Below are 14,634 nucleotides of genomic sequence, written 5' to 3' on the forward strand. Positions count from 1 at the left end.
GAGCTGCTTGAAGCCACTATGTTCTCCCTGGGAACAGGGGTTGGGATCCGGCATAACTGCTGGATCTCAGCCCCACCTCCCTCTCCTTGCCCATCCACCCCCGGGGCCACCCACTGCCTGCCCTCCCACTGCCCAGGAACGCCTCCCTTCCGCCTCCTCCCCACTGCTTAATTTTGGGGCCTGCCTCAGAGAGGAAGCCAGCATGGAGGCTTGCATCAGCTTTCGCAGGCCGGCACTCCTCAGAGCGCCAGCCTGGCTTCCTCCAAGGAGGTGCAAACATGCCTTACGGAACGTTTGTGACCCTCCTGGGCCAGCGCATGGGCCTTGTGCCAGGCCAAATCATTTCTAGGATTACACCCTAACAAATATATTGTAGGCCAGATTCTACTTCATCAAATTACTTGATCTATTTATTATAATGTATACTTCACTTGATGCAGCTTACTTCATTAAACAGTTAAAATGACTATATTGGGCAGCAGATATCACTCTGAGAGTAAAAAGTAGGATGCAAGTAGACTTCCCTAGCTGCACAGAGAGGGTACCATCTACTTCATGATGGTACACATGATCTGTGTGCCCCCACAGAAGGATATTCATAGAGTCTCTCTGGCTCATCTTAGTAAATGGGAGACAGTATATAGGAGGAGGTGCTCCTTCAGGTATCCAGGATCAAAACCACAGAGGGCTTTAAAATTCAGCATTTTGAACTGGAATAGTGTTACATTTTCTTCAGTTTGTGCCAGTTATCATTCTTGCTAGTATATTCTAGACTAGCTGTAGTTGCTGAAGACTCATCAAAAGCACCATCATGTAGAGCACATTATAATAGTCCAGTATAAATCATTGTATCACAATAGCTAAATATCAGATCTCGTGCATGAGGCAGAGCTAGAAAAAGGCATTCTTGCCCACAGTTGTCACTTGACAATCAATCAGCAGTGATTGGGAGCACCCCAACATATGAACCTCATTCTTTGGGGGAGTGTAACTGCATCTGGAGGAGGCCTCTTGCCAACACCTAGATCAACTTACAGCACAATCCTAACTGCACGTGCCACAAAGCACGTTTGTACCTCCTTATGAGCAAGCCGAGCCAGCACACAGAGGTGCGATGGCACATGAAGATTGAATTGAGCCTCCACGGCAGCTTGCAGGGCAAGCCTTACGTCTGCCCAGCTGGGCTGACGCAAGGCTCTGGGGTGGGCGGGGAGGAGACGGGAGGGAAGTGTTCCGGGGCAGGGGGTGGGCAGGAAGGTAGCGGGAGGCAGGGCTGGGACCTGGCAGTTATGCAGGATCCCAACCCCCATTACTGGGGAGTTCGGAGTGACTAAGCCGCTCCGCTCTCCTTGGACTACTGCCACCTCAGGAAGTGGCGTGAGTCCAAGGATACCCATAGGGGCCAGGGTGGCTTACGCGGATGTAAGGGAAATGTTTCCCTTTACCTCTGGCTGAGCCACTTTGGACATCTATCCTGCACTGGATACAGCACAAGCCTCCTGGCTTGCCTGTTCCAGCACAAGATAGGATTGCACCCTTAGGTGTCCCTACTCAACAACTCACAGCAGAAAGCTTTTCTTGGACTCTGCCAGCGCAGCGGTCATGATGCCAACCTAGAGTGTTGCAAATGTGCTATAAAGCATGTTTGCGACTAAGCAGCGCCATTGTGAAGGCCTGTGCTGGCCCACCAGCACTGTATCCAAAGGAGCGGCTGGCGGGAAAAAAAGTGCGGAGCAGGGTGGGGGCTGGGGGAGGGTGGAACAGAGGTGGTGAGGAGGTGTAACTGGGTAGTGGAAGTGGAATGGGGTGGACGGGCCCAGGATGGGTGCGGGACTGGCAGAGGAGGCCTCCCCCATATCCTTACCCCTTTCCCAGGCTTGCCGGCCCTTACTCAGGGCTTCCTGTGATTTAGCTGGCTCAGATCTGAGAAGCCCCACTGAGCAGACTGCGGCTTTACACGATGTAAGGGGACAGGTAAGGGGCGTTAGGTAAGGGTTCCCTTACTCTGAGGAAACCCCCAACCTCCTCCTAACCAGACTGGATACAGCATAGGCAAGTGGTTCTCACACATTTAGCACCAGGACCCACTTTTTAGAATGAGAATCTGTCCAGGACCCACTGGAAGTGATGTCATGACCAGAAGTGACATCATCAAGCAGGAAAAAGTTTTACAATCCTATGCTGCAATCCTACCTACACTTACCCAGGAGTAAGTCCCATCTATTGTCATTGTTAAAAGAATATACATAGTAGCTTGTTAAAAGTACAGGGTTGTAACTTTCCACAAATGCAGTCACATACCATGGTAGCCTCAAGTCTAATATATTAAAAATAAAATACTGAAATGAATAGGGACCCACCTGAAATTGGTTCACGGCCCACTTAGTGGGTCCCGACCCACAGTTTGAGAAACACTGGCATAGGCCTTGCTATGCCAGCACAGGTTAGAATTGGGCTGTCTGTCTTTAAGATGCCTCAGGACTCATTGCTACTTTTGAACATCATTTAGCTGAAACTGAACCAGCATCAGTTGCCACTTTAAAAAAAAACAACAACTTTAGCTGTATTAATAAAAAAAGTAAAATATACTTATATTTTTTCTAGAGGACATACAAAAAAAAATTAATGGATCCAAAACTATAGACCAGATTCAGGTTCTTCTCATGGACTCCTGATGTATTCCTTAGACATCATTGCTCTCTATAATAATATTTGGAAAAGGAATATTTAATAATATTGCCAATCAGTGTGAGCACCAAAAGACTGGCCCTATCCTTTGCAGTGCCCCCCTCACCCCCCCCCATGGATTTTTACATCTGCCTCTCCCAATTTTTGGCCTCCTTCCCTCTTGCTTTAGAATCTGTTTAGATCTCCTCCTGAAACATCCCTCTTTGCTTTCTCTGCACTGGTTTCAGTGCCCCATCCTCACCCTTTTCTTTCTTTCTTCCTCACCCAATTTCACTCTCTCCAGTATGCAGTTTCCTGCATCATGACAGGACAACTGTTGTTCCAATGGGCTGTGGTGGCCTGATTCACCTGTTATCTCCTCCCAGCTCCTCTCCTGATCCAATAGCTTTGCCCCTTCTTGAAGTGAGCTCACTGGCAGCAGCAAACAGGGATTCCCAGCCAAGGAGGCTGATGGCTTTCCCAAGGTATTTTCCTCTTGTCAGCAAATGGCTCAGCTCACTGTCTCTCTCCCACCTACAGGATTCTTTTTTCAGTAATGAGATTACATTTGCCTCACTGAAAGTATTTCTGAAATACTTTATCTAGGGGCATTTAACCCTTGGTAAATCTCTTAATCAAGAACACTTATAGAAGCACAGGGAGAAGGAAAACCCCGCAGCAGAAACACAGGAGCACCATTCACATCTCTGCCTATGACTCGAAAACCTGAAGCCATAGCCCTGCTAATAAGGATGTCTTTATACAGTGGTTTGTTTTTTTTGTCAATTTCATACTACAATTCTGGCCTCTTGGTTCTTTCTAGCTGACAACATGTTAACTGACAATAAGTAGCAACTGCCACCACCCCCACTTTCTTTGCAGAATTCTAAAGATCAGCATACATGTTTGATTAACAGCGTTTAACATTTACCTTGGAAAGAACCAGTAATTTACACCCACCCATTCAAACACACATGCTTCCCCTCCCTCATGCTCCAAGGGCAGTAAGACTCTCAGGGTGCACACTCAATGTAACATAGATTTGTTACTACCCCTTAAAAACTTTTTCATCATAATCTGGGTATGTAAACAGTGTATTTCCCCCTCCTTTCTGTTCAAGTGCATGGGTGCTGTAGAAATTTTTCCTGTTTTAATGAAAGAGTTAGAGGGTGGCTAGATTTTGTGCAGTGTAAGGAAAGTACATATTTACATGTAACATTCCTTCTCTTGGGAATCAGCATTGCGAGTTGCTGATCAAGTTGCTGATCTGATGCTGTTCGCACTTGCTTTGAAAATCTACATACTGTGCACATAAACATTAAAAACATGATTATATCCTATTTTATTTACACACAGAGAGAGACAGAGAGAGAGAGAGTTATGTTCTGTCTGTCTTAGAGAAGTGCAGCAAGGCTCATTGAATCCAGTGGACTTTACTCCCAAATAAGTACAGCCTGAGTTTGCCTCAGTGCACAATGAAAAACTGAAAACTTTTTTGCCCTTGCCTTTGTCTCATTTTTATAAGGAAGGCTTGCCATTTCACTGTCACATGCTCAGCTCTTTTGCAGGTGCAAATGCTGGGGAGATCACACATACTAAACAAGACATTTGAGAACAAGGCACATGACCATACTGAGGGTGTAAGTGCTGGAACCTGTTTCCAAAACTTGTACCCATTAGTGTTGGCAGTTACTACAAGCCAAAGTACAATTTGACCTATGCAAAGACTGGCAAGACATCCAGGTGGCACAGAAGCCCATCTAGGTGAACTCCCTCTTGACTGCCCTGCTGTTGCAGTGACAGTAGTAGCTTGAGGGACGTGACATGCCAACGCACCATGCACACCTCCCAGGAGTTCCTCTCTAATGCAGGATGCATGATTTCCATCCCAGCGTGTGTCCCTGTCCCATCTGGTTCCCTCCTCGCCTGGGATCTGCCCAGACCGCCACTCTTTTAGAGAACAGGGAAATAAAGAGGCTGACCCGCACATGTGCAAGAAGCTGCCTTTACATACTACTTTTTTACCCGGTCCCCAATTCCAATGTGTTTCTCAACGCGGCCTTTGTTAGGTACCAGGGCAGGGAAGCGAAATCTGCCATGGAAGATGGGACAGGGCAGGAAGGGACCAGATCACAGGCAGGCAAGCAGCCAACGTGGTGGGGTCAGCCTTAAGGGGACGCAGAGTCACTCACCAGTGTCCTGGCGGAACTGGTGCATGGACTGCAGATCGATGATATAGGGCGAGAGCCGGTTGTCCACCTGGCCGAGGACCACGCTCCCCCCGGCTCTTGGACCTGCTCGGATCACCGCCTCGATATGGTGGCTCACTGCTGGGCTGTAGGGTCTCCAGCGACCGTGTTCGTTCAGCCATTCCCAGACCACCACGGCGGAAGCCAGCAGCATCTTGGATGCGGTCCTCTCCCAGATCCGAGCACCGCCTGGAGCCCCTTTAAAGTCCGACCCGTCGCATCAAGCCCTTTGCAACTCTGCAGCGTCACGGCGAGTGGGGAGCTGCTCCTTGGATCAGTTCCAGCGGGCTTTCTTCCTTCTTTAGAGCAGTCTATATGTGCAGTATGTATTTTACCTCCTCCAGCCAAGATGCGGCTGTCGTGGCAAACGGTGCCTTGAGCCTTCTGGGGTCCGCGGCGTGCAAAAGCAGCCTAAGAGCCTTCTGCAGCCCTCATCCCTCCTACTCCAAGGATCTCGCCTCCACCGCCTGTGAAATGCGTGCATTTAAAAAATAACAAGGACCCATCCAGTCAGCGACCTGGAAAAGCAGGTTCCGTCATTTGCTCTGCGAAGTGGCTCGGAGGGGAATTTCTCCCTGCCTTTGCACAGCCCAAGGAGGGTGACTCAGTTACACCAGTTGCATCTCCTCCTCCGACTCCTGTTTTTCTCTCTGCAGTTGCATGGGGGATCCTTCGGAGCAAGCCCTGCTCGGAATTTCATGCTCCAGTTTTTTTCCCCTGCTCCTCCTCCCTGTGCACTGGATGCAGCAATCCAGCTCCAGCTCCACCTCCCTGTTGCTTTCCCGTCTGTCTGCTTCCTACGAGGAAGCCGGGTGAGGGTGAGTTGGATTTTCTCGGCACAGCACACGACATGCAACCCCCCGCCCGACGCGATGCCCCCCTTCCAGCGCTGGGAAACAACCACCCATTGCACGGCCGGGGCGCTGCAGCCCTGCCTATTGCAACCCGCTGCAACTTCCCCGCCCGGGCAAAGGCTTTCGAGTAGAAGCCGCAGCACGAGCTCCCCAGGAACGCAGCGTCTCCGGCACACTCGCTCCCTCCCCTTCTCGCCACCATTACCTCATGCTCAGCCACCCGCCCCTAAGCCCACCCTCCGGCCGGCGCCGGGACGCCATCTGCTGCCGATGCAAGGCGAACAGCAACCGCAGGCGGGACTGAACCACCTCTTGCGAAACAGGGGTGGGCAATGAGTAGCCACCACGAGACCGGGCAGGCAGGCAGGGGCACACCGGACCACATGGGTGCAGCATTACTTTGTTGCAGGTGTGCTGCTGGACCAGAGGCCTTCACAGTGGCTTTTGCCCTCTTCCAGTGTTTGAGAAACGAAAACAGGTGAAGCTGGGCGAGTTGAGAGACTTCAGGCATTGCTGTTCCAGCTAGCTAGAAATCTAGCAACAAAATCTGTATGGTCTACAGCAGCCATTTTCATCCACTGTGCTGTTGCACATTGGTGTGCCATGGAGGGTCTGCAGGTGTGCCGTGGGAGTTTGGGGGAGGATCATTTGTTGATAGGGCCACTGCAGGGATGCGAACACCTGCAATCAGTGCAGACTGCCTTGTCAATTGTCAAAAAACTGATGGTGTGCCTTGACAATTTAGGGCCCAATCCCATCCAACTTTCCAGCACCAGTGCAACTGCAATGCAGCCTTGAGGTAAGGGAACAAATGTTCCCACACATTGACAAGGCCTCTGTGATTGCCTCCGCACCACAGGATGCAGTACACGTCCCATTGACACTGCTGCACTGGCACTGGAAAATTGGATAGGATCGGGCCCTTAGTGCCCTGTCAGTGTGCCATGAGATGAAAATGGTTGAAAATCACTAGTCTAGAAATATTTATTACAATTATTAAGAACTCTTCAGCATACAAATGAAATTGATAATGGGAGAAGGGAGAAAATGACATGAGGACGCTGTTTGCCAATCACAGTCATAATCCATCCAATGTCTTCTCTAAAACCTTCTAGACCAGTTGACTGCCTGCCATAGACTGGGACGGGGCAAAAGCCCCATGTACCAGCTGCTGGGACCCTGTGGAAGCCTCTCTGAGGAAAGGCTTTCTCTGAGGAAACTGTGCTTCCAGTTTGGGAGGAGGTCATGCAAGGCTCTCTGAGCCTCTGATGAGTAGGGGGGGCGGATTTCTGCCCAGGGGGGTGACGAAAGCCTGCAGGGGGGGGCACCATCCAGGTGCGGGGCTGCGGAGGTCCGCAGGTGTTCTAGACCAGTGTTTTTCAACCAGTGGTACTTGTACCACCGGTGGTACTTGACGTGGTTTTGCTTATACTCCTGGGAGCCCCAGACCCCCACCCTGGCAGCAAGACCAGCAACACAATGCGACAAGCAGCGGTCGGAGGCTCGGCTCAGCAGGCGTTCCAGCATGTGCTTTTCATGTGCTTGGAAAAAGTCCCTTCCGTACGCCCTGAGGCTCTTACTGGATTTTGTCATGTTGTATCTGGCCTCCTGATGGAAGTAACTGGTGATGACATCATCACTACTTACTTCTGGTAGTACAGTACTTCCAATAAGTGGACAATGCAAAGTGGTACAGCAGGGGACAAAAAGTTGAAAAACACTGTTCTAGATAACACTGCATACACATAACAGTGCATTTTAAATAACTAGTGCTTCTCTGAAAACTTGAAATTATGAAATTATTTTGAATTCTTTCCAGTTTCGATTCAGAGCCAAATCACATAGCCAACCATCTCCCTTTAGTGTGCAATAAGTTCAGTATGTTTCATACCTTACTACTGTTCAAACAGTCTGAGTACCTGAAGGATCAGAATGCCATGTAGGAAGAGTAAGGGGGGCAGTTCCTACTCATTTGTTTTCTGGCCATACATTGATAGTTTTTTAAAAGTCCTATATGGCTGGTTTACAACTGGATTAACTGCTGATTGTTGCACACAATTGTTACATTTCCAAATCTGAAGAGGAATGCCTGTTGTGCCTGCAGTAATCAAACAATCACTTCACAGTATGTCTAGCTATGCTGCTCGCAGTAGTGAATCAAATCTTACCATGGGTTGTCACTATTCTATATTTCTACAACTAAGGGCGCAATCCTAATCCCTTACATCAGTGCTTTCCAGCACTGACTTAAGGGTAACGCAGCTCCAAGGTAAGGGAACAAACATTTCCTTATTTTGAGGAGGCCTCCGTGAGTGACACCCAACTGCCACTCTGTCAGCTGGCAGGAGGTCTAGCTCAGTTGGTAGAGCTGCCGCCTTGTATGCCTGAAGATCTGAGGCTGCCAGTTTGAAACAACCGGAAGTACCCGAGAACTGACGACACGCTGATATACTGATGAGCTGACCCTCGGTGGCAGTCAAGTGGAGCGTGGGAGGCGAAGGGCCAGAGAGAGGCCAGACCGGGAAGGAATCCAGCTGGAACACGGAGTTCTATGAAAGACTAGAACTATTCAATTGTAAAAATCCCTACGGGGGATTAGAACAGCCTGCCTGTGTAAACCGCCTTGGATTAAAGTCTGAGAAATCTGATGACCAAAGAAAGGCAGTATATAAATACCTGTATAAGTAAAATAAATAAACTGCAGGATGCAGCACAAGTCCCATTGGCACCGCTATGCCAGTGCTGGAAAGTACTGACCTAAGGGGTTAGGATCGCGCCCTACAGTGGCTACAATCATATGCTCATGAGCTGTTGAGTTGATCCTTTGGAGTACAGTAGGACTTCTGTCGAAGCATGCATAAAATGAGGTTCACAGCTGAATATTCCATAACTGCTATTATGCCTTAATTTATGCAGCAGACACAATCATGGCACTGCCATATGTACACACAAATATACCCCATAACACTGCTGGTGCCAAAACCAGTTTCCACCTAACTCTGTCATTGACCTATCGCCATACATTCAGTTTTTTTAAAAAATGCATATATTATACACTGCTCAGCAGAGGCAACTAGGGCTGAAGGAATTCAGGTGCTGGCCCAAAAGGATCCTTCCCTCTTTAGCACTGGAAACTGAACCCATTCTTTGCATTGAATGCAATTCCTTGCAAGAAGGAGCAGTAGATAGCAGACATCATCATGAGGGTACAAACTCCTGCTGTATATGCACCATGCCAAGGACTTTTTCACGGAGCTTGGAGCAGTGGTATCCCATTCATGAGGCTGAATGAGGTAAACTCTCACATCTGTTCACCCAGTCACCTCCACTGCTCCTCTTCCCAGTTTGTGGATTGGGAAAGGAAGGCAGGGACAGAGCAAAAGAGGAAGTGTGTAGAAGAAGGTGGTGGGCTGCAGCATCCAGATGCTCAAGTCTACCACACTTCCTCTTCCACTCCATCACTCACTTCCTTTGCCAGTCTAGGGGCTGGGAGGAGTAGAGGCTGACATCACCAGGTAAGAAAGGAGCAGTTGTTAGCTTCAAGTGCCACTTCAGGCACAAGATGACTTGGGTTGGAGGCAACAAGGGCAGGGTTTACATTAGTCCTGGCATCCTATCCTAATGCCCCCAGTGTCAGGTTAGCTGCGTGTAACAGTGTGACTATTAAGGGCTACATCAAGACATTTTCCTCTTGTTTTTAACAGCAAGCAGGGTAGAGCTTTCTTACACAGGATCCCCTGGCAGCTATTGCAATGCACTGGTATTGGACTCTCCATTTGTTTGTACAGTATTACCATTGCAAGATCAAATTAAAATCAATGTCAATCTGGAGTTGCAATGTCTGTGGAGCTTTTTAAAACACAAGACATTTAGTAATGCCATTATGCTGTACATACAACTCCTGTCACAAATATGCGCATGCTTGCAAACTGCATACTGACATGCCCCCAATTTTCATAAATTTGGTCTATGGCTGAGAATTGCTGACCCCAAATCCCACATCATTTGTTAACAAACCTAATGTATACAATGTCATTTGGGGTTCTTTTTTCCCCACATACTAACTCTGGGTCTTATGAGAAGACTGGGTAATAAAAGTTTTAATTCTGTGATCAAGAACTGTGATCAAGAATTGTGTGATCATATGGATGATATTTATAGAATGTCTGTTATTGTATTTTGATTAATGCCATGATCTATGACTTATGTACAAGTAAATGAACAAGTAGCAAATGCATTAAACCCCAGTTTTACGAATCTTGCAATGTGAAAGTATAAGAAATGGTTAAAGTCCCAATAAAAAGTCAACTTTATCCTGAAAGTGTCCCCTAAAAATCTCTATAAAGAGAATGTCACCAGCCTTTATTATCTCAGAATGTATCGATAAAACACAGTTAGAGTTTCAATAAGAAACTGCAGTGGTTCACTTCATACAAAAGCTGTCAGAAGCAGCAGAGAGCTTTTAAATAGGTAAGGCATAACCCAGTGCCAGAAACTTCAAAGCCTGGCTGTGAATTCAACATGCCTATTAGTAAAAATCACTACAAGGAAATGAAGTCCTGGAAACAAGCTTTTTGATTTGTTTTCACTGATTGTTGAGTGGTGATGCCAGGTGAGCTATTGATTCATTCCATTACAGCCTGCACCTGAGAGGCTTAAGTGCTACGATGCAAGAAGACAAGTCATTTAACATGGGGATTGACTGTTAATGACTGTTATTTGTTAATACCATTATTGCTAACAGCTAGGTTTTTTCAGATCTTGAATGCTGGAATGATGAAACTGGGCACACACTGATGACTACAGAAAGTATTGTGGCACCTTAGTGCCACTTCATACATTATAATTTTCCAATGTGCATGTTTGTGTATGTGTTTGTTATACAGGTGCCTATGTCACATAGTGGGGATTGCCTCTCCACCATGTTATGTGTGAAGGAGCATTTAGAAACAAATTGGTTTATTGTTGCATGGAACTTCGTAGACCACAGCTTACTTTACTGCTGCATGTCAGATTGTATAGGTTCCTCCCCCTCCCCCCAGTCAGGAAGCTTTTCTTAGTCATAGGTTGGCATAAGCTTCAGCCCTGCAACCATAATGTGAACTGTAGAAGTGTAGTGGGTGGGTTGCAACAGAAGAAAATAAAATGCATTGGGAAGAAGAGTGCTTCCACATCTTCTTAAAGTCAAAAAGTAACAGACCTTGTTGCAGGAAAGAAGATCAAAGGTCTTCCCTCCCTCCCTTCCTTCCTATATTTAGCTAGACCCTGTACAGAAAATAGAAATAACAAAGTTCCTGCCTTCAGGCTCACAATTTAAAGAAAGACACAACATGTTAAGGAGAAAAAGAAAGGAGAGAAAAGGAATGAGAATTCAACATTAAATGCAAATTTTGAGGGATTTTCACCATAGAGAAGCCTAGGATATCAGCTTGGAACATTTTGATCCCATAAAGAATAGTGGTTAACCATCTTTTCAGCTATTATATGGTGGTGGTGAATCTCCCTTTGCCAGGGCAAAGTGCCCAAGTGTTTGGTGGCAGCCCAGCTTCAGACATCCTTGGAGCATATTGATTTTCTGAACCCATATCAGTCTGACTTTTGGATCAGATTTGGGACTGAAACTGGTCTGATCCCCCAAGTGGATGATTCTGCATATAAAATGTAGCAGCCAGGCTGTAAATTGAACTGACTGCCATGAACAGGTCACTGCAGTATTGTATAGAAGATTCTTCATTGACTTCCATTTTATTCTGGGCACAATTCAAATTGCTGGTTTTGATCTTTAAAGTCCTAAACAATCTGGGGAATTGGTATCTAAAAGGATTGTCTCCTCTTGTGTGAATTTTCCCACTGAATGAGACTGTCTTCTGAGACCCTTCTCTGAGTGTTGCATGGTTGGAAGTTAAGTAAGTGGCTACTGAAAAGAAAGCCATTTCTGTGGTGCCCCCCACACTGGAAATCTCTCTGTAGACATGCTTAACTGACAGTATTACTAGCCAAGCAAAGTCCACCCTCTTCTCCCAAGCTTGTAATGGTCTTTAAGTTACTTATGGCCCAATCCTATGGGCATGTTATGCCAATGGAATGTATGTTCTACTGGCATAAAGCGCTTTACAGCAATTATGCCAGTGAGCGTGGCCAGCACAAGCAGTAAGCAGTGGTGTCCGTGTTCCAGTGCACCAGAGATGCCCACCAGTACAGGTAAGGCTGCAGAGGGGCTGGAACAAGGAAGGGGAGGATGGAATAGGGAGAAGGACCGGGTGGAGGCCCAGGAAGGGGGTAGGTTAAGTGGCAGTAGCACCTGCTGAATCCTAATCCCTTTCCCAGGCCTGATCTGCCTTCATAAGTCTGAGTTAACCCATGTCGGCTGCTGGGGTTAACCCCAAGGAAGCCTCAACATGCCAAAACTCCCCTGTAGTATTCAGCAGATGCTGCATCATCACACAGGTAATTAGATAGGATTGGGCTGTTATTGTAACTTATCCGTTTCTTTATCTGGGGATGGGTTGGTTGTGTGAAAGTGTGTGAATTAGATGCATACTACTGTTGAAAAATAATTTCCTGTTTATTTTATTGCTTTTTATTCTTGATGTCTTCTCTCTCTTATTATACAGTATTCTCCCCCCCCATAAACGCTACTTGCTTGGACCCACACCTCCATTTTTTAAATGTCATGCTCCAGTGTGGTGTGCCTTAAGTGAACAGATGTACATGTGTTTGTTCCCTGGTGTGTTCATATTACTACATATGTTCAAGACCACATCTGGTTACATTTGGTCCTGAGAAGACACCTGGACTCTAACAACAAATGTGTAACAACTGTGGATTTGTGCAAAATAAATAATAAACTCAGACAGGGATCTCCAAACTTTTTAACTTAAGGGCCACATTGCACACCTGCCACAGAGTCAAGGGCTGGGAAATAAATAAATAAATAGCATGCATACATGCATCCTCCTATCAAGCTTAGAGCACAATCCTGTGCATGTCTGACCCCTGCTAATTGGGTAAGAGGCACTTTTTCAAGTGGGTGCTCCTCTTTTTAGCAGGGGGAGAGTAACTGGCCCTCCTCACCCCAGCACTATCTGTTCTAGTGGCAGTCTGCTGGTATTCATTTGCATCTTTTTAGATTGTGAGCCCTTTTGGGACAGGGAGCCATTTAGTTATTTGATTTTTCTCTGTAAACCGCTTTGTGAACTTTTAGTTGAAAAGCGGTATATAAATACTGTTAATAATAATAATAATAATATAATGTCTACTCAGAAGGAAGTCCCACTGTATCCAATGGGCTTACTCCCAGAAAAGTGTGTATAGGATTGCAGCCTTAAAGCTCCCCACTTGACATATCCCCCCCCTCACACACATACCTTCCCAGTTCCTTTACTTGCCCCCCCAACATGGTAAAGGAGGCAATTGCCCTCAGATGCAGCAAGCTCAAAGCCCAGTGGTCTGGAAGCCAGCACACCTCCTTGCCAGCTGCCGCCGCCTCCTCCTCCTCCCAAGCTTAAAGCACAACTCTATGCATACCTACTCAGAAGTAAGTCCTATTGTGTCCAATGGGGCTTACTCCTAGGAAAGTGTTATAGGATTGAAGCCTTAAAGCTCCCCACTTGGCATTCTCCCCCTTGATGAGCTCCCCTCACCTCCGGAGGATTATGGGGCTGCCGCTGGCCAGATGGAGAGGCTCCTGGCAGGCCGAGGTCTGGAGACCCCCAAACTAGAACACTGCTTAGATTACATATTAAGAACACATTGCTAATAATCAAAATATTTAGGCCTCATAACACTTGCCGAAGGAGAGTAGAATTGCAAACAGGGAACTTTTAAAGATCAGCCTTCAAAGACTATTTAGAACCTATCTATGCACAGAGTCTAGTAAGATGGGAGCACTGTGGCTTGCCAGCTTTCTTCCTGTCAGAGGCTCAACAGCTATGCCTCAACAGCTCCATGAACAATAAAATAAACAAGTAAACAGACAGTTGCAGTTTGTCCCAGCCTCGAGAGTCTGTTTTGCAAAAATGCTGCAAATCCTTTTGGATTTTAGCCATTTGTACAGCTGTTTCAAGCCTGTGCCAGAAAAAAAAAGATGATTTGAGAGACTAGGAGTTTAGTCAATCATGTGTGTATCATGTGGATAGATGCCCCAAACCACAAAGGACATCAATATAATTAAAAAAGAGCATGACTAACCTGGGATTCTGCTTACTAGCTTCCTAGGTTCTAAGCAAGTAGTGTCAGGTGCCAATAGAAAAAGCAATCACATGGGCAACTTTTTGCTATGTCTGTTCTGTTTTCCATGAAGAGAGAGACAGGGCAGGAATCTCTGCATCCATTTTCTCATCTCTTTGCAAATATTGCCACTATTGTGAAGAGCATAGCTTCTCAAATCTCAGGAATATAGGATTGGGCCATTAGTGTAGTATGATGTGGTAATCCTAAAACCAATGGTCTAATTAAAAAACTGATTGTATACAGTATACCCACTTGCTGAGACAGCTTCATTTGTCATGCTGGCAATATGTGTATCACTTATGCCCAATTCTATCAGATCAAACTAACTCAGAGTAGAAAGTTGCCTGCAAGAGCTCACTAAGGTTTCAGACAGGAATTTTTCTCTTTCTTACTTGGAGTTTGAACTAGGTCTTTCTGCATGCAAACCATGTGTCTGCCACAGCATTCTGTTACAGAGAGGCCAGAGAGCATTAGATATAACCCCTGATAGGCTGCCTTGCCCCACTCCCACAGATCATCATGAGGGTACTGTAAAGACAATACCAAGTGACCTGAATCCATACTTGACTCCTGCAAACTCTGCTCTGCCAAACATGACCATATGCAAGTCTCTTTTCTCAGATAGTAACTCA

At 46.5% G+C, this 14,634-nt stretch overlaps 1 protein-coding gene across 1 annotated transcript in view; it reads right to left on the minus strand.

Moving 5' to 3' along the window:
• DTX4 (deltex E3 ubiquitin ligase 4) overlaps positions 1-5,070 on the minus strand; it is a 35,281-nt gene extending 30,211 nt beyond the window's left edge. The window contains exon 1 of the mRNA XM_066635770.1: positions 4,860-5,070. Coding sequence (XP_066491867.1) covers positions 4,860-5,070 — 211 coding nt within the window. The remainder of the gene's footprint in view (positions 1-4,859) is intronic.
• Positions 5,071-14,634: the final 9,564 nt, after the last annotated feature.

Source organism: Tiliqua scincoides, chromosome 1, assembly GCF_035046505.1.
Source record: "Tiliqua scincoides isolate rTilSci1 chromosome 1, rTilSci1.hap2, whole genome shotgun sequence".
Lineage (NCBI taxonomy): Eukaryota > Metazoa > Chordata > Lepidosauria > Squamata > Scincidae > Tiliqua > Tiliqua scincoides.